This window comes from Melospiza melodia, chromosome 5, assembly GCF_035770615.1.
Source record: "Melospiza melodia melodia isolate bMelMel2 chromosome 5, bMelMel2.pri, whole genome shotgun sequence".
NCBI classification, from domain to species: Eukaryota; Metazoa; Chordata; class Aves; order Passeriformes; family Passerellidae; genus Melospiza; species Melospiza melodia.
In genome coordinates this window covers 32,285,338-32,306,432 of record NC_086198.1, presented here as the reverse complement: position 1 = coordinate 32,306,432, position 21,095 = coordinate 32,285,338, and the positions used below count along the sequence as shown (strand labels likewise).

The window sequence follows — 21,095 nt, the reverse complement described above, 5'->3', positions numbered from 1 at the left end:
GGCTCTTGCCATTCAATATTCCAGCTCTTGACTCAAGTGCAAAGGGCTACATCTGCTCAAACGTCAGTTTGAAGTTTGGCTGCCAAGGAGACAGCTGACTTAGCCTCACAATAATTCAGGAACTAGATTACCTCTCGTAGCTGAATGAAATGGATTTCTTACCCAAACAGGTACTTGCATTTGTACATTTTGTTTACAAACAGTTTGCACTCTTGTAAGGGCACCAAGCCCATGCCTGACACATGGCTGCAGTTCCTCACAGAAGTACTTTGTGCTCCCAAGTGTTGAAATTCTTGCTTTGAGGAGAAACCAAGCTCTAATTTCAAGTGTTTACATGTATTCCTGAGAGCAAGAAAAAAAATCTTACCATGATTAGGTTATGTAAAAAGTTTAATTATAAAATAAATAAGTTTGTTATGGAAACATTAAATATTAAATACAGTAATAAATATTTACACATTTACAGATACAACTTGACAATTAATGCTGTTTCTCTGCTACCAGAAGATTTCTGCTCTGTTTATACAGAACACAATCACTCTTCCAAGAAGAAACTGAACTCAAATAATATTCTGTGCTCAAAACTGCATGGACAGTTAAGAAACCAAGGACACCTGGGTCAGAAAAGACTGAGGTAAGATGAGTTCTTCACACCTGAACGTAGAGCACAAGAGACAACTGCTTGCAAAGCATCAGTGCCTGAATTAAATTCTTCAAAGGAAAGGGTTCTTAGTAGTCAAGTTAAACTGATGAGATCTGATGTGTTTTATATTTAAGCACTGCTTAAAGCAGCAACAAGTATCTGTTTAACAGAAGTAGCTTTGTGTTTAGAAGAGATGGATCCAGCCTTATCAGTTGGTTGGAGCATGGATCTTTTCCTTTAGATGCAAACCTTCAGGTCTTGCATCCACTGTCTCAGCATCCTAGGAAACAAATCTGAACTCGGGCTAGCACACACGCAAATGGATAGCTCCACTCACACCACGAGTCCCACACAGCTCGGAGGGATTACTTCCACACACACAGCAACAGAGCCCAGGTGTGGCTGACAAAGATCTGTCACCAACGCCCTGCAAGTCACAACTACAGATGAAGCTCTTGGAAGCCAATATGGACATGGAGCACAGTGACAACAGAATTAGGTTTTTCATCCACTGAGGTCTAGGGAGAGAAGCCATCCCAACCTCTTTCCCTTTCTCACTTTTGAAGAGGGAAGGAAGGGAATCTCCTCCCTTCCATCCAGTCCTGAAAGCAGCAACAGGTTCTTCCCCTTAGAGTTAGAGCTGCCAAAGGAGAATTGCTAAGAGAACAAAGTCCATCCACACAACAGCCAAGACTGGAGCTCTAGCATAGAGAAAGGAGGCTTAGTAGCAGTAGTCTCCAGCAGGTCTTGACAGCAGGTACTGCCCCCCAACAAGCCAGCTCCTTCCACATCGTTGTGCCAAGATGCAGTAATAACTGGTGTCCTCAGCAAGTGATTCAGCAGCAAGTGGCCTGTTGACATCTCCTTGCAGCAGCCTCTCTCTGGATGAATCAGGGCTTAGTGGCAACAGCTCCAGCCCACAGTGTCCAGGTGGATGTGACAGGTAGCCAGAGGTACCCCGCAGCTTGGCCATGGCCACTTCAGAATTGCTCTGTAACAGGCAGACCAGGCACATTAATCAGCACCCGAGACACAAGAACCCTGTGCTAGCACCACGGCAAACCACCAAGCAGCTAAGGATGTGCCCACGCCTGAGGGCACTGCCAGATACTCTTCAGCTTCAAGAAAGCTTTGAGCAAAACCCTCCAACTGTCACTGGACAAAGCTAGCTGACATGTGGCAAAGCAAAACTTGACAAGTCAGCTGGAATTTTGCAGGACTATCTTGTAAGGCTTCCTCCTCAGCTCGTAGTGTAACTCCTTTCCAGTAATGGTCCTTGAGTCTGCTGTTACTTACGCCTGGCCTCAGAAAAGACCAACTTGCCTGCCCAGTAAAATCCACTAGATCACTCCCAGAAGCAATCCACACATGCCAAGGAGCTTTGGGCCTCAGTTGCTGTGACAGTATGCAACTTGACTGAGAGGCTATCTGTGGTGCTCACAGAACTCGCAGCTTCCTTTTGATCCACAGCTTCTGAGCACCAGAAACTTCCTGAAACTCTCCTTGCAGGAAAGATATGAAAATGCTCAGTACTTTTCCTCTAAGAGGTGATGATGCTCTAGCACCATCTTCCATGACTGAAGTCTACCACTGTTTCCTGCACTACATCTGCCTCTGTCCAGATACTCAGGACTTCCTCTTCATAGCTCCACTTATCTCAGTAGAGCTTCCCATCCTCACTTGGTCTTTAACACGGCCAGAAATTTAACAGAGCTGTTGAACAACTTGTACAATTCAAGGTGGTTTTGAGAAACCAGAAAACCAAGCCAGCTGCTCACATGTAACTTATGTGTTTCAAGACACTTGGAGCACAAAAAGCAAACACTAGCTTTGCAAAACAAGCATGCAAATCCCATACAGCCTGGAAGGACTGAGAGGTGTTTGAAGTCAGCATTCATACCTGCTTTCTCCCCATTTACACACCAACATTGCCATTTCTGTTTTCTTGTCGCAGTTTTTTCCTTTCTTCTTTCTCTTCATACTGAGGACACTTTTTCCTGACCCTGTGGAATTATGGCATGTTAAGAGATAATTTTGAACCCTGATGCACATTCGGTTGTCACCAGCTTCCCTATCCTCTGCAGCATTTGGACTCATGTTCTGTGAATCCTCAAGCAACTCCTTGGCACCAGGGAGTTTCAAGCAAGACAAGTTTTTAAGCATTCAGCATCAAGCAGTATGTGCTGGTAAAATCAAGGAATCTCTGAACTAGATGTCAACACTTGTGCCTCACAGAGACTGAGCTTCTTGACTTAAACCAGATTAGGGAGCAAGATGAAGAGAGGTTATTGCTGGGACTGAGCAAAGCAACAGGAGACATTCTGGGTGACAGATTTCCTAGTGGCTTGAGCTTATATCTGCAGAGACTACACTGCCTTCCTCGACTCCACAGCAGAGCCCTGCAGGCTTCAAATCTAGTCCCTGTCCCCTGAATACATAATAAGGAAGCCCCTTACTGATTTCTCCCAATTTCTCCAGTGTTTTTTAGTGATTACTCCCAGCAGCTTCTCTGGGTGAGAGTACAGATTAGCGTGCATCCACCTTGTGAGAGTTCAGAACATGAAGCAAATGCACTTCATCAACTACCAATAATCATTTGCTCTTAGAGCAATACAGAACTGGTTACCTCTCCTAGCAGCAAGGAATGGGGCAGTGTTCAGAGAACAAGTGTTCATCCCAGCATTCCTCCAGTTCAGAGTTAAATATGAAGCAACACTGAAATGACAAAGCGTACCTTGTTTCCTGAATTGCAGAAAAAGGTACAGCACGTACCCAACTCAGATGATGTGCTTCATCTAGATCTAAAATTAGACTGAACCTTGGAGTTACTATAATATCCCAGGCCCTAACAGTGCTGGAGCAGCAGTAAGAGAACTGCAGGACTGTTTCAGTATTTCTGTTTGTTATATGGTTTGAAACAGGTACCAAGAAAAGCTCTTTGAATTAATTCTCACCAGGACTCCAGATTCTGACAACCCACCACACTGAACTGCAGGAGCTGGTTCAGCTGAAATAGTGCTTCCTTCCTATTAACAGCAAGCAGAATTTGGGACCAGCAGCATTTGCCTCCCCACTTGCTTCCCCTCCAAGTGCAGGCATTTAAGCCCAGCAACATCCATTAACAAATGGACTCAGAGCACCGTCTCATACCCTCCACCTGTGCATGCAGCTGTTGGCTAACAGCCATGCACGAGGCTATCGCATTGCTGCTTGCAGGTTTCTCCACCAGGATTAGGGAACGCAGTCCTGTGTCAGCATTAATGCTCCTCCTGGGCTTCCTGCTGTTGCTCTGCAGCACTCTAACTACCCTGGCTGTAGCAAGAGCAGGAAGGCTCTTGGTTTACAATGTAAGGGTCACAGACCTTGCTTCTACCTTCCAGACATACCCAAGCTGGGATAAGAACCCATCCTTTCCAGCTGCTTTTCACAGAGGTAACTCAGATGAGACATGCACATTCAGGTGTTATTGGGCACAGGCCCTGCTCACACTTAAGGAAGACAGACACCAAAGAGGATAATACTTACTGCACTATCACAATGATAAGTACAGTAATGAAGCTGATGCTCGAGAGCAGCACAGCTACCACTACCAGCACAGTCTTTGAGTAGTCTGCCACATCATTCTTCCTTTGAGTCTTCATGAACTGTTCACCACAGCGCTCACCAAAAAAATCCTGATGACACCTGCAAGTAAATATTAACACAAGTTCTTATCAGCTCCTGTGCTGTCTGGAGCCAAGGACACCCACACATACTCAAACCTGACTTAGACATCTTCTGAGTTTCCCATGAATCTCAAGGTGCTCACTTCAGAGCAGGTTCGTGAAATGCAGTCACTGCTCTAGCACAAGGTTTGTCAGCATTTCAACAAGTCGAGATTAGTTTGGGTGTGATGTTCCAGAAAGACACGCCTTTTCATTCTTTTGGTTTGAGTTTATGACCAACTGATGAGTTCAGTGGCTTGTTATGCATCTCAGATTCCATCATCACTTAATTTACATGGCAGAAGGATTCTCAGTCAAAATACTGCAGGAGATGGACCTATACCAAAATGATACATGATTTTTCCTCTGAGCCCTCAGGTGCCACTGGCTCATGGCACTGACACCTAACTCACAAGCTATAAGTAACTTACTTGCAGGTCACCATCTGGAGATGTTCTAGGTAAATGCATTCTCCATGGATGCAAAAGTTTTTGTATTCCATTTCACAGGGAGTCCCTTTCTTCTTGTTTTTCCCTCTGTTCTTCTTCCTTCTTGATTTGCCAGCATTCTTCTCCCCCCCCCTCTTCGCTGGCTTGGGTTTAACCACAGGTTCCACTGAAAAAAGGACATGACGCCTTGGTGTAAAAGTGCTAGAAAGCACAATTCTGAGAAAATTGAATTGAAGAATTTGATGAGAGCCAGGAGGACCACCACCACAGGAGAATCTGTGACCAGGAAGCACAGGATGCAAGTGAGAATGCTGCTGGGCATCTCACACCCAGCACAAAGGCAGCAAGCTCAGCAGCACATTGAAGCACAACTCTGCTACACTTAAGTCCTGTGCCATGCAGACCAGAGCCAGAAGAAGCAGATGAGCCAAGAGCCACCAAAGATGAAGAGCAGCAGAGATGCAGGACTGCAGCATTTCATAGCATAAGACACTTGAGATTAACAGCACAGTTTCAAGCAAAGGCCTGTAAAGAACAGGGAGTTCATGCTGAGCCCAGCCATGCTCTAGTGTTACATGGGCACAGGTACAAGGTTAATAGCTCCATTTCTCTAAACTCTCCATTTGCATCAGTGATGAAAGGCACTGGAACTCGCTACATAGTCCTGGGCACTTGCCGAGGCAAAGCAGCTTGCAGTCCCGGTTGGCATACTTGTTTCTCCTAAACAACCTGCAGTGCTGTCTTCAGAAGGAGAGCACTCCTTTCCAGTTCTCCTGCTTTGGGAGAGATGCTGAGCGCAGGGAAGGAGTGAAGGCCAGAGTCCGCGACACTCAGCCTATTTACTCTGCCGCTTACTGCTGCCCCTCATTATCTCAATTAACACAAACCTCTAGAAGAATGTGGTTTAAAATCCTGGTGACTTAGTAGCCCTTGCATTGAGGCAAGGGCAAACAGGTTCCTTTCACTGAGGAGAGCAGACCAGCCACTGACTGAGGATCAGAAGCTCCAGAGCAGCCCCATGCAGCAATCCGAGTTCAACAGCACTAGTTTGAAATAACTTGGCGCAGCAAGAGCCCACCCCCTGCACTGCTAGCCCTAAAGCGGCCCTGACAGTGCAACACTGCTGCTCAGGAGTAACAGTTACCCCAGGGATTTAAAAAGGCCCTAGGAAACAGCAAAGCTATTTACAACAAGCTCCAGTTTTGCTCTTGTGCTCTGAAGACCTGATGAAAATCATTTTTGGGTGATTAATATTTTACCCACAGCTCTGTGCATACAGGCAATCACCACAATAGGGCACAACTGGATCTAACTACTTCCTAACCCTGTATTTCTGGTGCTGAGAGCCCATTCAAAGAAACAAGGTGTAGCTCACTGTTGTCTAGACAGCTGATCATTTTCACTTCTAGAGCAACAAGCCTGGCTTGAAGTTACTTAAAAGCAAAAATGCCTTCAGCAACCAGAAGTCTGATTAAAACCGTATGAGCTATATTAATATGTAAACGAGGTACACAGCTCCTGCAGCAAGGTTTCCTGTGCCTGGCAGTGTGAGCTCACTGCTGACAGTCAAAGGCCCCTGTTCTGTCCCGTCTGACTTGATCTTTAGGTTCGCGCTTTCATAATTGAGGCCACTTCCCTCCCTCCCTCTCCCAGGCTCAGCTTGTCAGCTCGATCTCTGTGTCCCTGTCTGCAGGCTGCACGGCCAGGAAAGCCATCTGCAGCTGAATCATAACAGCTTCAAGGTTTAGCCACAGATAAACCTCACGCCAAGCAGAAGAGCTGGTCTACAAACCAACCACCTTAGGTAACAAGTCTGGTTTCTGTGCAGTTAAGACAGCACTTCAGTCATCAAGCCAGTAGTTTGACAGGCTAAACTGCTTGACAACACCGACAGGCGCGTTTCCCCCAGAGATCTTCACAGGAAACTTAAGCACAAGTCCACCAGTTCCCTCAAGTGACCACAATGAGCATGGTCCCACTTAATTTAATAGGTCCTTTAGTCACATTCAAGTCTCAGGGTGCTTCTGCAGGAAAATCAGTAGTCAGATGCACCCCGGAGGCAACAGGACCAGCCTACTCACACCTACTGAGGTTCAAATCACTTGCAGATACCTGGCTTGTACTGCAACTACACTCAGCCCAGAACCAACAAAATGCTCCCGTTCCCACAGTAAGGCAGACTGCTCAGATCTCCTCACAGCTCAGCAAGCAGGCAAATTACAATAAATACACACAATACCTATTGACAGTGAAGCACTGGCCTAAAGATGTTTAACAAACTTTCCTGTGGCTACTTAAAGGATTTAAGTGCCTGCTTTCCCAACAAAATTTCAGTTGACTCCAACCCAAATAAGCCACCATCAGAAATTATCCAGAAAAATTCTTGCAGCAAGACAGACAACTTGATGTAAAACAAACCTTTAGGGCCAAACAGCACCTAAATCTCCACTGATAGTTCTACACTAAGGAGGTGGTCACCATCATCCTGTGAGGTTTATCAGGAAATAAAGCTATGCACAGTAAGCTACCGGCTGGCCTGCAGCTTCCACTCACCCTGGGCACATTCAAGCTAGGTTTCCACCCCGACAGCTATTTCTAAAGCAGCAGCTTCAAGCACAAGCACGTTTTTGCTCCATACTCCACGAGCTAAGCCCAGCAGTGTTTACAAGAAAGAAAAGGCGTAAGTTGGGACTCGCAAGTTGCGAGATCCCAGAGCCGCCGACTCACCTCGGATCAAGTCGTCCACGATGTACTGGTGAACGGGCGGCGCCTCCTCATACTCCTCCTCATCCTCCTCATAGTCAGGACCCGGCACGGGCTCGCCCTCACGGCTCCCGGCCTCCCGCTCCTCGTGCCGCCGCGGCTCCGTGGCGTTGGGCGAGGACCCGGCGGCCGCACGGTTCGCTTTTGAAGGAGGGCAAACAGCGCAGTGAGCAGGGGGACAGAGGGGTCGCCACCGAGCGCGGAGTCCCTCACTCGCCTCAGGGTCCCTCACTCGACTCAGCGCTTTCCCGCCCACGGCCGCGGCGCGAGCCCCTCCTCAGGCGCGAGTCCCCCGCCTCAGGCGCGAGCGCGGTCTCGGCCGAGTCCCGATCTCCCCCGTCCCGTCCCTCACGCACCTGCTAGCACGGCCAGCGCGGCCACCAGCACCACGGCCCTCATCGTCCGTACCCGGGGCGGGAGGCGACAGAGATACAGAGAGAACGGGGCAAAAGGAGTCGCCGTAGCACAACAGGTACCGGCGGCGCGCAGCTCTCCATGAGGAGCCGCCTGCCGCCGCCGTCCACTTTATGGGCGCCTGGAGCTGGGGGCGCGGACGTAAGAGGGGCGGGGCCGAGCGGGGCGGGATCGTCCCCAAAATCACAGAATGACAGAGTCCCAGAGCGATAGAAGCATACAATCTCCCAATGCTTTTTCGTTGGAAGGGACATTGAGTACCACCTCGTTCCAACCCCTGCCATGGACAAGGGGATCTTCTAAAAGACCAGGTTGCTCCAAGCCCCGTCCAACCAGCCTGGCCTGGAACACCTCTAGGGATCATGTACCCGCAGCCTCCCCGGGCAACCTGGATCCCGCGAGTCGGAAGCGAGCCGGGTTATTGCGGACACACCTGTCTGCTCCTTGCTGTCCCCGCATCTCCCACAGGAGTGTTTTCCGGCGATAAACCCGGTCATCAACCCCCCCCCCTTCCCCCCCCCCCCCCCCCGCCTCGCTGGCTACGTCTCCCTGAGCGGGGATGAGTAAGGGCTGAGTAAGCGGTGGCACCCACCGGGCAGGGACAAATGTGCTCCTCGGGGGCACTGCGACTCACGGTTGCCTCGGAGAGCTCCCTGGAGGGCACCTCCTCATGGCCACCTCTCCGGGCTGTTGTAGCACCTGCTCAAGAATCCCAGAATTACCAAGGTTGGAAGACAGCTGTAAGACCACCGAGTCCAACCTCAATGCAGCACTGCCACTGTAACCCCTAAAACCCTGAACCACATTGCCCAGCACCAGATCCAGATGCGTCTTGAACACCTCCAGGGATGGTGAGTCCACCATATCCCTGGGCAACCTATCCCAGTGCCTGAGCACCCAAACAGCAAAAAACATTTTTCTAGTATCTAATCCGAGTCTCCCTTGTCTCCTTTTAAGGCCATTTCCTCTCGTACTCTCACTGCAGGCACAGCAGAAGAGACTGGGGGCTCCACATCACTACAACCTCCTTTCAGGTGGTTGTAGCGGGAGCTGCTGCTTTGAGAGGAGAAGAACTGGGACAACATGAGAACCCAGAGAAGCCCAGAGGGTCGAGGATGAAGGGAGTGGTGTCCCCCTGCTCCGGTCCCACAGCACAGCAAGTTAGGAGGGCAGCTGGTGGCAATGCTCCCCTGGGAAAGGAGGATCTGGACTTTTAACTGAAAGAGGACAGCATGTTACTCACGGCTCAGGAAGCTGATGGAGCCTTTGTTCAAGGTGGCAGGGGTCAAAGTGGTTCAGTCACTGAACCTTTTCCCTTCTTCAATGGGCACACATGATATGTGGCTCCCGGTGTTTTTGCCATGTCATACCAATCCTGAGAGGCAATGCGCAAGACGTCTGAAAAAGAAGATGCTGAATCAGTCGCTCAGATGTTATGCTGACACAGATAGCTCCAGCAAACCTTTGACAGCCCTTTTGTGCGATTGAAACTGTCTGAAACAGTGGGCAGGAGCTGACAGCTTTACTTTTGGGGGTTTTGTCATGTTTCCCCTTCGCTGCCTGTCCTCAGAGGGACAGCAGAGAAAAGACAAATCCCACTCATTACTGCAACCCCATGTCAGAGAGCTCTGCAGGCAGTCAACAAGCAGGTCCTGGGCTATTTGGGGGACAGCCAGGGGCTTCAGAGGGCTCCTCCTTTCCCCCTTGGACTGGAGTTCCTTTCCTGCAAGACCTCCGTAAGTCTCAGTGCCTGGAGTTCACAGAGATCTTTTGCATGTGAGGGGAGTTTCTCCAGAGGCAGAGACTTTGAGGTTTGGAGTTTCTTCTGATGAAACATGGGGTTGGTGATTTGAGAATGGCAAAAGAAAGGTTTGTCAGCCAGGAATCCTCCCTCTCTTCCCCCCTCCTGCTCTGCTCAAGGCTGGCTTCCTCAGCCAGGCACCACAGCTTCCCCCCCAAATTTTTCTTTTCTTCAGCTGTTAAAACAAAATATTTCTCCCATTTTTTTTAATCAGAGATTCACTGGAAACATTTAAATAATTTTTTTAAGTCCAGTCTGAGAAATATACTGAGCACTGAACACTCCTGCCCCGTTTGCTGCACTTGGCAAACTGCTGAGCAATTGGAGGAGGCTTAGCGGGGAGGGGGGGGGGGGGGGGGGAAAGGTTGCATGTCCCATCCCAAGTGCAATTGCCCGTGTTACCTGCTCTGTTTAGAGACCAAACACTGCATATCCAGCAGCTGACTCACCATGTTCTCTCTCTTCTCCAGTCTCCAGCTGATAGCTCCATCTCACTGACGGCCAGCAGCCAGGAATTTGGCTTGCCATGCTTTGAATTGGTCATTTCATCAGCTTCCTCCTGCTAGTCCTCCCTGTGACCTTGAAGAAGAAGGGGTGGCCTGGCATCAACCAGCACAACTCCTCAGAGTCCAGAAAGTGCAGCAAGATGGTGATGGGCACCCAGTTACTCGTGGAGAGGTTCTGGTAGGGACATCAGGGGAGCACTTCCCAAATGGCAGCCGCCTGGCCAAGCCCTGCTTGGCTGTTTCTTGGAGAGAACATCCTCCAGAGCCACACATTTCAGGACATTCTGGATGGGATCTGCCACAAGCCCCAGCTTTTCTGTGTGCTGTGAGGAAAAAGACACTAAGCCTGGCCACTGCTCTCTTCCAGGGCTGGAAGGACATTTGGATTCTGTCCCCAGGATGAACTTCCAGAAGGTATCGCCAGGCATGGTGCAAGGAGGAGAAGCCTTAAGGGGGATGCAGTGGGCAAGCCCCCTGGGCTGCCCCACTGCAGCAGGGCCTGGGACTGAGTTGCTGGGGCTGCAAGGGCAGGGCTCCCCTTTGGGAAGGCGCTGGTTCCCTATGGATGCAGAGTGCCACCTACTGAGCCACTGCTCGCTCCCGGCAGCACCAGGGGTTCTCTGGCAGCACACCCAGGCTGGAGCTGCTGCTCAGAGAGTCCTTGCTCTGGCTGTTCCATGGGGCTAGTCCCAGGGGACAGGGAGCTGTCCCAAAGGCTGGGGAGCCCCAATGGGTTCAGCTTACAGATGAGCAGGGAATCTATGCAAGGGGCTGCATGTTCAGCACAGTTCTTGGCACCTGCCCTGAGCCAGACCTGGTTTTCCATAGGCTGGCAGTGAAGGGAGACAAGATGGGCTCAGGAGCCTGGCCAGTCCTCCCTGGGCCTTGACAATCATTTTGAAGACTTTCAGCACTGATTGGGCTCAGACAGCACCTGGCAGCACCCAGTGCAGGTGACATTGGTGGTGACATCTCTTTGTCCCTCGGATCCCTGTCCTTGTTTGCGGAACAGGGGGTGCCAGCACACAGCCATCACTTCCCAGCTGTGCCATGATGATCCAGGGCATAGGCATGGGCTTGTGGAGGAGCAGTGCCGCCCATGCTGACAGCTGCTGGGCCTTGTCCTTGGCACATCATTGCTTCCAGGAGAGTCTGAGTGCCTGCTGGGATCTTATTCACTCTCTTTACTTTTGATAAAACCCCTGAGAAATGCGTGAAGGGAAAGGGAGTACCTGAAATACCATCCCATTAATGTTCTTCACTGACATCAAATGTTTATTTTGCAGGGGTGGGCAGAGCTGACCTGGTGTTTGAACATGAGTTATCCTTTCTCATCCATCCAGCTGAGAACAGGTGGGAAAGGGTAATGACTCAAACCAGAGCGGTGTCTGTCTGGGAAGCTCACCAGACTTTCACTTCACTTGTGAGCTGCAGACACCACTATCTGCTGCTATCAGCAGCTCCCTCACAGGCAGGGAGGGAGCTTTGAAGTGAGGCATGTGTGACTCCGGCTCCTGCTGATGTAAATCAAGATTGCTCTAATAAAGAGCATGCAAGTGCATAGCCAGGGTGTTGGGGAAGAAGGGAGGGAAAGGCCTGGATATTGCCTTTCTGGATATTGGTGGAGTTTGTTGACCTCTGAGACATGCAGGCATTGAGGTGGCTGTGCCTCCCTGCCGAGAAAGCTCTCAGCAAAGAATCCTATTCCTAAGATGGTGACTTCTCCCTGTGCTCCCCTCCTTCCCTGGAGACCTGACTGAAGCAGGGGTTGCAAAACATGTCCAGAAAGGGGAGAATTTATGCACTGTTCTCCCAGGAAAGTCTGCCCAGTGCTCTGTACTTTCCTTCACATTTGAGCATGTCTTTTGGAGCATGTCTAAGAAGAAAAAACAAAAAGAACAGAATCTGCTGGCCCTATGATGACAAGATTTTGTGGAATTTTCTGTCACTTATATTAATACAAATGGAAAAATGGTGCCTTTTTCAGGTCCCTCCTGAAAATCAGGCAGACAACATCAGCTCCAGGGACCCAGAGCACCCCTGCTTAATCTGATGAAACCCGCAGCAGTGCTAAGGAGTGTGATGCTACCAAATGACACCAGTGGGGCTTTACACTTGCTTTCCACAGGCTTTCCTGAAAGGCAGGCAGTGGGGAGCACAGCCTGATCATTTGCAAAATGCCCTGTGCCATGCTGTGGCTGCAGTCACTGCCTCTCACTGGCACTAGGCAGAGTTCAGCAGGACATGCCCAGCGTGGTTTTGCTTCAGGGGTGCTGCAAGCCTGCCCAGGACAGCCATCCCGATGCCTGCTAGGAAGATTTTTGGGAAGTTGTCTGCTGTTAGCACACTGTCCTGGGCTTCAGCTGCTCTGTTTTTCACACAGTGTGCACTGAACAGCTCTCCTTTGACCAAACACATCCTCCAGCACTCACCCACTCGTTTTTGTGCAATAGCTCAGCCTGTAAATGCTTGGGGGCACATCCTGACCCCAGCAGTAATTTTAAGGGCGTGAAGCCGGGACTTGGATGAGGCAATACTGGATTTACACTAGAATGGGGAGCTGCCCCTCAGCTAGCAATCTTCTTCTCTAAAATACCACATCCTGCCATGCTGCACTGAAAATTGCTGCCCTTCCTTCTATTTCCCTGAGGCAATTGGCAGGATTGTCCCAGGACTCTCTGAAGAGGGCAGGCTCGTGGCTATCCCCACATGCAGCCCAAGCCAGGCTCCCCAGTGGTACCACAGGGCAAAGCCACCCTGCTGGCACGCCTGGACAGAAGGGGGAAGGTGCTTTAGATAGGAATCTCTAAGGACACAGAGGCTCAGCTGCTGTGGCCAGTGCCTACACGCATTTACCTGACAACATTACTGTAGCCCTTCACCTTCAGAATGATAGTGCTCCACCTGCAGTGCACATTATTGTACATATTCAGCTTACCACACCATTGTTAGATGAGGAAAATCATCCAGTCATGTCTCTAACATCTCCATACTGCAGCACAGAACAGTGCCTGGCAGAGGAGAGCACCCAGCTCAGCACCTCCCAAAGGTGCATGGAACCACTGGATCATTCTGCACGGGCTCAAGAGGTCCTCATTCTAAAAAGAAGAGAAAAACATGTTAAAATGTAAAGCGTGTTCAAGGTAGCAGAAGCTGTGTGACAACTGTTCATTGAGTTGGGAGATCTCCCAGCTCAATCCCAGGATGCACTAAATTGGAGACCAAGTGTAGTTATGAGGGCAGGGTGGCTGCTTGAAAAATGATGCCTATACTTGGGAAAATAGAGGTGGTCTGGCCCAGTGTCTTAGAGACTGAGCTGAAAAAGAGTCAGAGCACAAACCTCCAAATTAAGAGAAGCCTCCCCAAAGCAAACTGCCACTGTCTGGTGGTAGAGATGGAGTGGCAACAACCTGGGCCTGCCTTTAAGGGTCTTGGCCATGGAACTCTGGCTGACTTAAAGCGTGTTGGTGCTGATGGGAGCTGCAGCAGGGATTCTGACTGAGTTTGTTATGTCCCTTTCCTCACCTTGGGGTATGAAGTCACCTGGGAGATGTCTATCACAGCTCATTTGAGAGCACAGACCCTGTGAGCAAATTATAGAGTACTGCCTGTTTTGGGGAATGCAACCCCACGTAAGGACTGGGAGCACATGACAGAGGCTGTGATGTTTTCCCCCTACATTGCACATTATTTCCAGTTGTGTCCAGAGCAGCAGAGAAATAAAGGACATGTGAGGATTGTTTGGGAATTTTCTCCTGGAAGCGCAGCTTCAGTCTTAGCCTTTTTGCTTTGAGATCTTCCTAGTGCCTTCCCACTGGGTGCATCAGGTGGTGAATTTTCTTCACCTATTTGAAGTCATTTGGTATGTGGAGAAAGAATGAATCACAGGAGAAGCCTACAGCAATTAGCAACTCCTTTCCTCTCACCTTTGCCATAGCTAAGTTTTTTCCCTAGCACAAAGGCCAGGCAAGGCTTCCTACGCACAACAAGGATTACGTAGATCACTCTGGATTTTGATTTTTTTCACAGGCCATGAGCAAGCAAAGAAGCTCAGGAGAACACTCCATTTCACAGGCATGTTAGTTATGCTCCCTTGGAAATCCCATTGTTTGCTGGTGGTGCCTGCGTTTGCTGTGCCCTCGTGACTCCAGCTGCCTTGAACCGTGCCAGGGTGCCAGCAGAGGGGCATGAAACTTGGCAAAGGAGAAAGGTGCTGCTGGAATCAGTCAGTCCTGGCAGCTGGAGTGTTCATGGCAGTTCAGTGAGGGCTTTGGAAACTACTTCCCTCTGTCAGCGGAACATGAGCAGGGAGAGCACCTGGTGCCCCCCTTCTCCACATGTCACCTGGTGCCCACGTCGCCCGTGTGTCACGTGTGTCCTGGCAGTGTGGGGCCAGCGTGTTCCCAGGATGGGGCTGCTGAGACACCGCGTGAGTAAGGGCTCATTTGCATAAAGATTGCACACTCATGCTGCCAAGGAGGTTTCCTAGGCACAGGCTCATTTCCTCCTATAGGTGGGTTTGCCTCCATGCAGGAAAAACCCTATTCTTGAAGGCCTTGGACAGGGCCCAGGTTACACTGGCACGCCATGATGCCATCCTGGCATGTTTGGGTCCGCCCAAGCCCGACTGCAGGAGGCACATTCTGCACCTCTGGAGCAGAGCCCAGGATTTAAAGACATATTATCTTAACATGCACAAAATAAGCATTGCAGCCAGACAGCCATTTTTCCCTCCCATTAGCAGAGTGGTGGCAAATAAAATAAAAAACCCTTAAAAGGAGCTGAACTGAAAAAAATGCATAAGACTGTACGAAAACTCAGAAATGGTCCTACAGTGACAACATAAGAATCACATTTCAATTATCCTGATCCCTGTGAATGGCAAATTCTTCATTTCATAGGTGTTAGGCACTACATGTGAAGCCACAGAGGAAGTAAACACATTGGTTTGGAAGAAATTGAGAGGAGGAGAGCTGCTGAGGGCTCTCTTGGCCTTCAAAAAGCAGCCTTATGCTCGATCTTAAAATGCCTCCACAAAGGGGAGGCATGCTGGCTTTGTCCCAGCCCCACTGCCGAGCACAGGGTCCTTATCCTCCCAGCGTGCCTGTGCCCATAGCCCTGGGGGTATCCCTGCAGCCCTTCCTCAGAGGCCAGTGCAGGCTCCCAGAGGTTTTTCAGCCTGAAGGTCTGTGCCTGTGGGCTGTACCCACCTCACTGCTGCTGTGCTCTGTGGCACTGCCAGACTGGCTGGTTCCCACCAGGCCATCCCAGACCTCTGGTGTGGCAAGTGGGACACAAAGGCAGCTTCTCCCCAGCTCCTGACCTCTGCTGCTGGAAGTGGTGACTCCACGCTGTGCCAGGGGCAGAAACCTGCAAAGGAGACAGACAGACAAAGCATCAGAGAGGGGAGGCCAGGGGCCAGCCTTCTCTGAGCTGGGTCAAAACCCATGCCAGGAGAGACACAAGATGCATTTCCTTGCCAGGAGAGACACAAGCTGCATTTCCTTGCCACCACAACTGCCAGATGAGCACCGTGGCAGTCAGAGATCCAGGTGTCTGTCGGTGGGCTCAGTGTGTCAGGGCTGGCTGAGCTCACTGCCCAAACCCTGGCAGGGCACGGTGGTGACTCCTGCATTCTCAGACCGTGAGCCTGAGCAGCTCCTTTGGAAGGTGATGAATTTGCAGGAAGGGCAGCTGTGGGGTGAATAAAATCCATCACAGACCTTGGCATGGCTTCCAGCCTCTGCCAAAGGCAGGCTGAGCTAAGGACTCCTGCAGAAGTCAGGGATGAGGCTGACAAATGCTCTCGGTGGCTGCACAGCTCTGAGACAGCTGATGCTCACCTTTGCTTTGCAAAGATAGGGACACTTTGCCAAAAATGTCAGGAAACTGAGTCTTGCATTAGTGCTTAATCACTCCAGGTACAGGTGACAACTTTCCAAAGAAACTCTGCATTTAAGACCAGGACTGACCAAGGCCATGCATGTGCCCCTTTGGGAAGTGTGGTTTTCCAGCTTCCATTTCTAATCCAAAACCCATTATGCTAGAAATATTATTATTTTATCCATGTTGGGGGTGGAGGTGCTCCAAATTTTGCATTAAGAAAATGCAAATAATTTCCACCATAATTTCCCTTATTTCCACCCTTTTTTTGGATGCACACAAAAATATCAGTATTCCTAAGCTCAGAACGTTCTCTGCCTTTTTTAGGATGAGAATAAACCACTGCTTTTCTCCAGGAAATTTCCCAGCTTACTCCCCCATGGCCTGCCATAAAACAAGGCAGGGAGGCTGTGCTCCCACCCTCCTCCGTCCCGATGCCCGAGCCCCACGGCGGCCAGCACGGGATGACGCTCCCGCCAAGAGCTGGGGATCCGGGAGTGTAATCTTCCAGGTGGCCACTAGATGGGAACGAAAGCAGCGCTAGGAACGCCACGGGACGCCGAACCTGTCAGGAACACCAGCTGATAGACAGATTTTTTTCCTCGTCTGTTTGATACGAATTCACTGAAACAAAACAACCTGTCCGAGTTGGGAAAAACCAAGTTTTGACCAATGATGAAGCAGCTGGAATGATATACCCAAGCTCAGTTATCACAGCAGAAAGAAAATCTAAATCAATAGGTGAATGTGCTGGGAGAAGAAACAACCCTGAAACTGATTACTAGTCTGATTTCTGATATTTGCCCTTCCCCCTTTAAATGCTCCACTCCTCCTGGTGAGCATTTCCAGGGGCTGGAGGAGCTGACCCCCAGTGAGCTCCATGTGTCTGGGAGGTCACAGGTGCTCTGATTTTGTGATGTACTGAGTCCTGGCTCCTCCAGACTTGGCTTCTATATCCCTTTTGCTGTCAAAACCCTCACCATCCTTTCTTGCTCTCACTGCAACTCTATTCTCTGATTTTCTGTCCTCTTATTACAACTCCTCATTCAGGTTTCCATTGTCCCCCTCTCAGCAGTGATCTGAAGGCTTATTCCCCTGTTGTTGTGTGAATCTGGATATCCACTCCCATCAGCCAGTTTTCTTTCCTAAATTTAGCCTCCATTTCCCTGTACCGCACAAATGCCAGCAGCTCTGGGAGAGGCAACTGAACTGATGTCTCTTCCTCTTCATGTGGCTTTTCCAACTTCCCCAGCTTCCCATTATAATGAAGGCCATCAATAACAAGCCCAACAAACCAGACCAGAAAGAGCCACTGTCACAGGACCATTGGGAACAAATATCCATGGAGAAACGGGGGTTCCAAATTGTGCCTGGTGTCTGTTCACTACCGTATCTCATTTCCTAAATTCTAGCTGGATTTTCAAGAGGCTGAAGCCCTCTGGTGACAGGGTCAGAAGGAAAAGACTAGCAGCCATCAGGGTAGGGCACAGAGATTTCTCAATATTTTTTGATCAGCTTTCTTAATCTCCAAGTTTGCTGGGAAATCTTTTAATCATATAGGATGGGATTATATCATGGGAGTGTTGGGGTAATTTAGGTTTGGCACTGGCTTTATTAAAATAATGATGTCTATTTGTGCAAGACTAAAGTTCTACATTTACTGATGAAACACCTTCCATCTATCCTTCCTTACGTCTGTCCTTTCTTCCCTTCTCCCATCCGTTCATTGGTCTATCCACCCATCCTTTCTTCAGTGCAGACACAAAGGATGACTGCCACTGACCCGGGTCAGATATGCGATGAGTACATGACCCGTGAGTCTTCCCAGCCCACTTAAGCTCCTCTCTCCTCCCTGAGCCCCATCCCTGCCCTTCTCACGAGCAGCCCCGGGACGAGGTGCCAGATGCGCTGTGCAATCCCAGGCTTGCCTCAGCGAGGACAAGGACCATTTGTCCGAGCGCCCCCGGCCTGTGTGATGTAAGCGGGACACTCAGCGAGGCTTCCTGAGCTCCGCGGCTGACGCACTCCCAGGAGAGCCGCTGCGGGATTGCCCAAGCCGGCAGGCACGCCAGGGCAGCAGCCTTGGAGGCAGCAGGCTCGGCTCTGGAGCTGAGCACAGCTCTGCCCCGTGGGCTGCGGCTGCACAGAGCCCTGCAGGGGGGCTTTGGAACGCTCGAGCAGCCAGAGACACCGTGCCAATGGCAGTTCCACCTCTGGTGCCTCGGCACGGCACAGGCACTGCAAGCGTTTGTCCCTCAAGAAGTGATGAGGTGGTAGGTGGCTTGCGTTGCTGTGAGGACTCACACTCTGATCTCTGCAGTTCTGTGGTTGGTGGCTGCTTTTGGAAAGGTCTTTCTTCTAATGCTCTCTTAAAACAAGTCAGCCATGTGGTGACCAGGGGAAGCAACACCAGTGACATCTGCACAAAGCCAGAGCATTTTGGAGGGTTTACAGTGAGCCTTCACACAAGCACAATCCTTCTGCAGGACACCAGGAAGGAGTTGCTGCTGTTGCTTTCTAGGTCAGACAGCCCCAGGCCTGAAAACAAGCATCAGCTGGCATTTGCCTGAATCCCAAGAGGCTGGAATGAGTTTCAGATAAAACATACAGTCTTGTGGGCAGGAATCCCAGGGCAGGGTTACAAAGAGGGCAAATCTGGGATGAGTCAGGTTTGAAAAGGATGGGAGATGTCAAACAGAGCCCCCCTGCAGCTATGGGAGCTGTGGTTGCTCAGTCTTCCAGAGAGCTGCCAGAACAAATGTCCTGGGCAGAAACCCTGCACAGTGACTTGCTGGTGACCCTGAGGACAGGCTGATGGCCACCTGTCACCCACCTGTGTGATGATAGGTCATCAGCTGGGTTTCTCCAGCACCAGCCTCTCGTCCCTTTCCACCCTCCCACACTCCCTGTGCTGTGAATTAGTTTGTCACAGGCAGGGAAAAACTGGCCTGGCCTGTAATACTCATGCAGCAGGCAAAGCCATTGTGTCAGGAAGGCTTTGGCAGGGCCACCCGGGAGACACACTATGGGTGCTCTCACCGCAGGAAAGAGGCAGCCAAAGGTGACTCTGACAGTGGGTGGTGCAGGTGAGGAAGAGCTGCACCAGAGGGACAGAGGTGGTGCCAGCAGAAACCATGGAAAGAATGAGGGAGGTTCATTCTCAGAGGCAAATTATTTGGGGTGTGTCCCCAGGACCCGGCTGTGTGGTTGCTGGACCGGCAATCTCCGTCCAGCCAGCACAAGCTGTTGAGGTGGCAAGCTGGTATGTGGCCCTAAGTTCTGCAGTTTCTCAATCATGTGCAGGAGTGAGAAAAACACAGGTGCTGGAAGGGCTGCTATGGGCTGGGAGTCGGATGAGCAACAGGATAGGTGGAGAAAGCCCAAGCCAGAACAGGACAATCAGCTGAAAGTCATGACAGATAAAAAACTCCAAACAAATCCTACACAGGCCTGAAATTGGACTGCTCCTGTTAGATGTGTCTGACCAAAGTATAGGGCACAATAAATGCCAGGCTGCTGCTGTTATTGCACTTGTAACCTTCTGCAAGAGCAGCAAGGGGTGTGTGGGTTTGAGAAAGATTGATTTGCAGCTCCAGGGGCTGCTCAGGTCCCCTTCTGGGATTCTCCTGCCAAGCAGAGCAGAGGAGCAAAAAGGTCAGTGTTTGGGGGCCAGGCCTCTGGGCTGAGCTTCTCCAGGAGTCCAGGAAAAGTTTCTGGAGGATAAACAGGGACAGGCCAGAGTAGTTCACAGGCAGGCAGGGAAGCCTCAAGGGGAAAGGATGTGTCACCACATATCCTAACTGGGTCACAGCAAGAATGGAAGGAGGCTCCAAGAATCGATTTTTGCCGCATCTTCCCACTGGGAAAGGCTGTGTAACAACGAGGCTGTGGCTGGGATTGCCATTAGCTGTCACCAGTTAGGCAGTAGAACAGGTTCCTGTGTCACAACCGGATTACAGGAGAAGGAGAGAGGAAGTGAAAAGCTGAAGGGCAGCTAATGAGGGCCCTGTGAGTTAACCCAGTTAACTGGGAATGACCAACAATCCTCTTCTAGTTCAATGCTGAGGGTCTAGAAGGAGCAGGGAAAACTTTGCACAAACCAAACTCATCTTAACCACTGACTGACCTGGACTGGGCTGGGCCAAGACAGCCCTGTAGCACCACCAACAATGAGCACTTAGGTCACCTCAGGAGGTGGCAGAAGGTAGCCACAGGCTACCTGCACAGACCCAGCAGGGTGAGCATAATCCCTACAGGATAACCCACTGTTGCATAAGCCAAGGGATCACCCATCTCACACCCACCAAAACAGCCTGCCCAGATGTCTGGCAGTGACCAGGAATGATGTAAAGGTTGGGCTTTTTCTCACATCTTCTGAAAGTGTGAGAAGGGATGGGATTAGCAGGGATGATTCAGGTGCTGCAAGAATCCTTCCTGTTCACAGAGAGCCAACACCTGGGGTTCTTCAGCTAAACCTCAGCAGGCTACTTGATCACTGTTTTAGGCCAACAAAATATTTATGGCCAAACTCAAAAATTTTCCTTGCCCTGCTCCAAGCTGTACAATGGATGCTGTGGCAGAAACTCTATGGAGAGGACTTATGCTGGTTCCAAAGCAGGTGTCCTGCTGTAGCTACACTCACACCCTGAGCTGCCACATGTTCATGTGCTCAGCTACAGAGGCTTATCAGCTTGTGCTACTGTGCTACTCATCAGGCTTGTGCCTCCCTGCTGAAATCCAAAATGCAGACAGCACACCCTTCCTGAGGGTATGGATGAGACAAGATCCCTGCTGCTGTCATGCAGTCCATGTTGGATATGCTGCACTAGGAGCTGTCCTCTGAGACTTCCTACAGCTGTGCCAGTTAAAACTATCCATTGGAACTAAGGTGAATTGACACAATCATTAATAGCACTGTGGTTTCTCTCTCCA

The 21,095-nt window shown here is 50.3% G+C and overlaps 1 protein-coding gene and 1 long non-coding RNA gene across 2 annotated transcripts; both read right to left on the bottom strand.

The window, feature by feature from the left end:
* Positions 1–372: 372 nt before the first annotated feature.
* On the bottom strand, positions 373–7,958 carry AREG (amphiregulin). The gene is made up of 6 exons (XM_063158085.1): positions 7,916–7,958; positions 7,524–7,700; positions 4,779–4,962; positions 4,169–4,327; positions 2,544–2,646; positions 373–1,634 (listed from the first exon to the last, which is right to left on the bottom strand). The coding sequence occupies exons 1-5, from the start codon at positions 7,956–7,958 to the stop codon at positions 2,559–2,561; spliced, it is 651 nt and encodes a 216-aa protein (XP_063014155.1). The 3' UTR covers positions 373–1,634; positions 2,544–2,558.
* Positions 7,959–8,602: 644 nt separating this feature from the next.
* On the bottom strand, positions 8,603–10,315 carry LOC134418486 (uncharacterized). Its single transcript, XR_010027790.1, has 3 exons — positions 10,224–10,315; positions 9,217–9,371; positions 8,603–8,672 (listed from the first exon to the last, which is right to left on the bottom strand). It is a non-coding gene; the product is annotated as an uncharacterized LOC134418486 (long non-coding RNA).
* Positions 10,316–21,095: the final 10,780 nt, after the last annotated feature.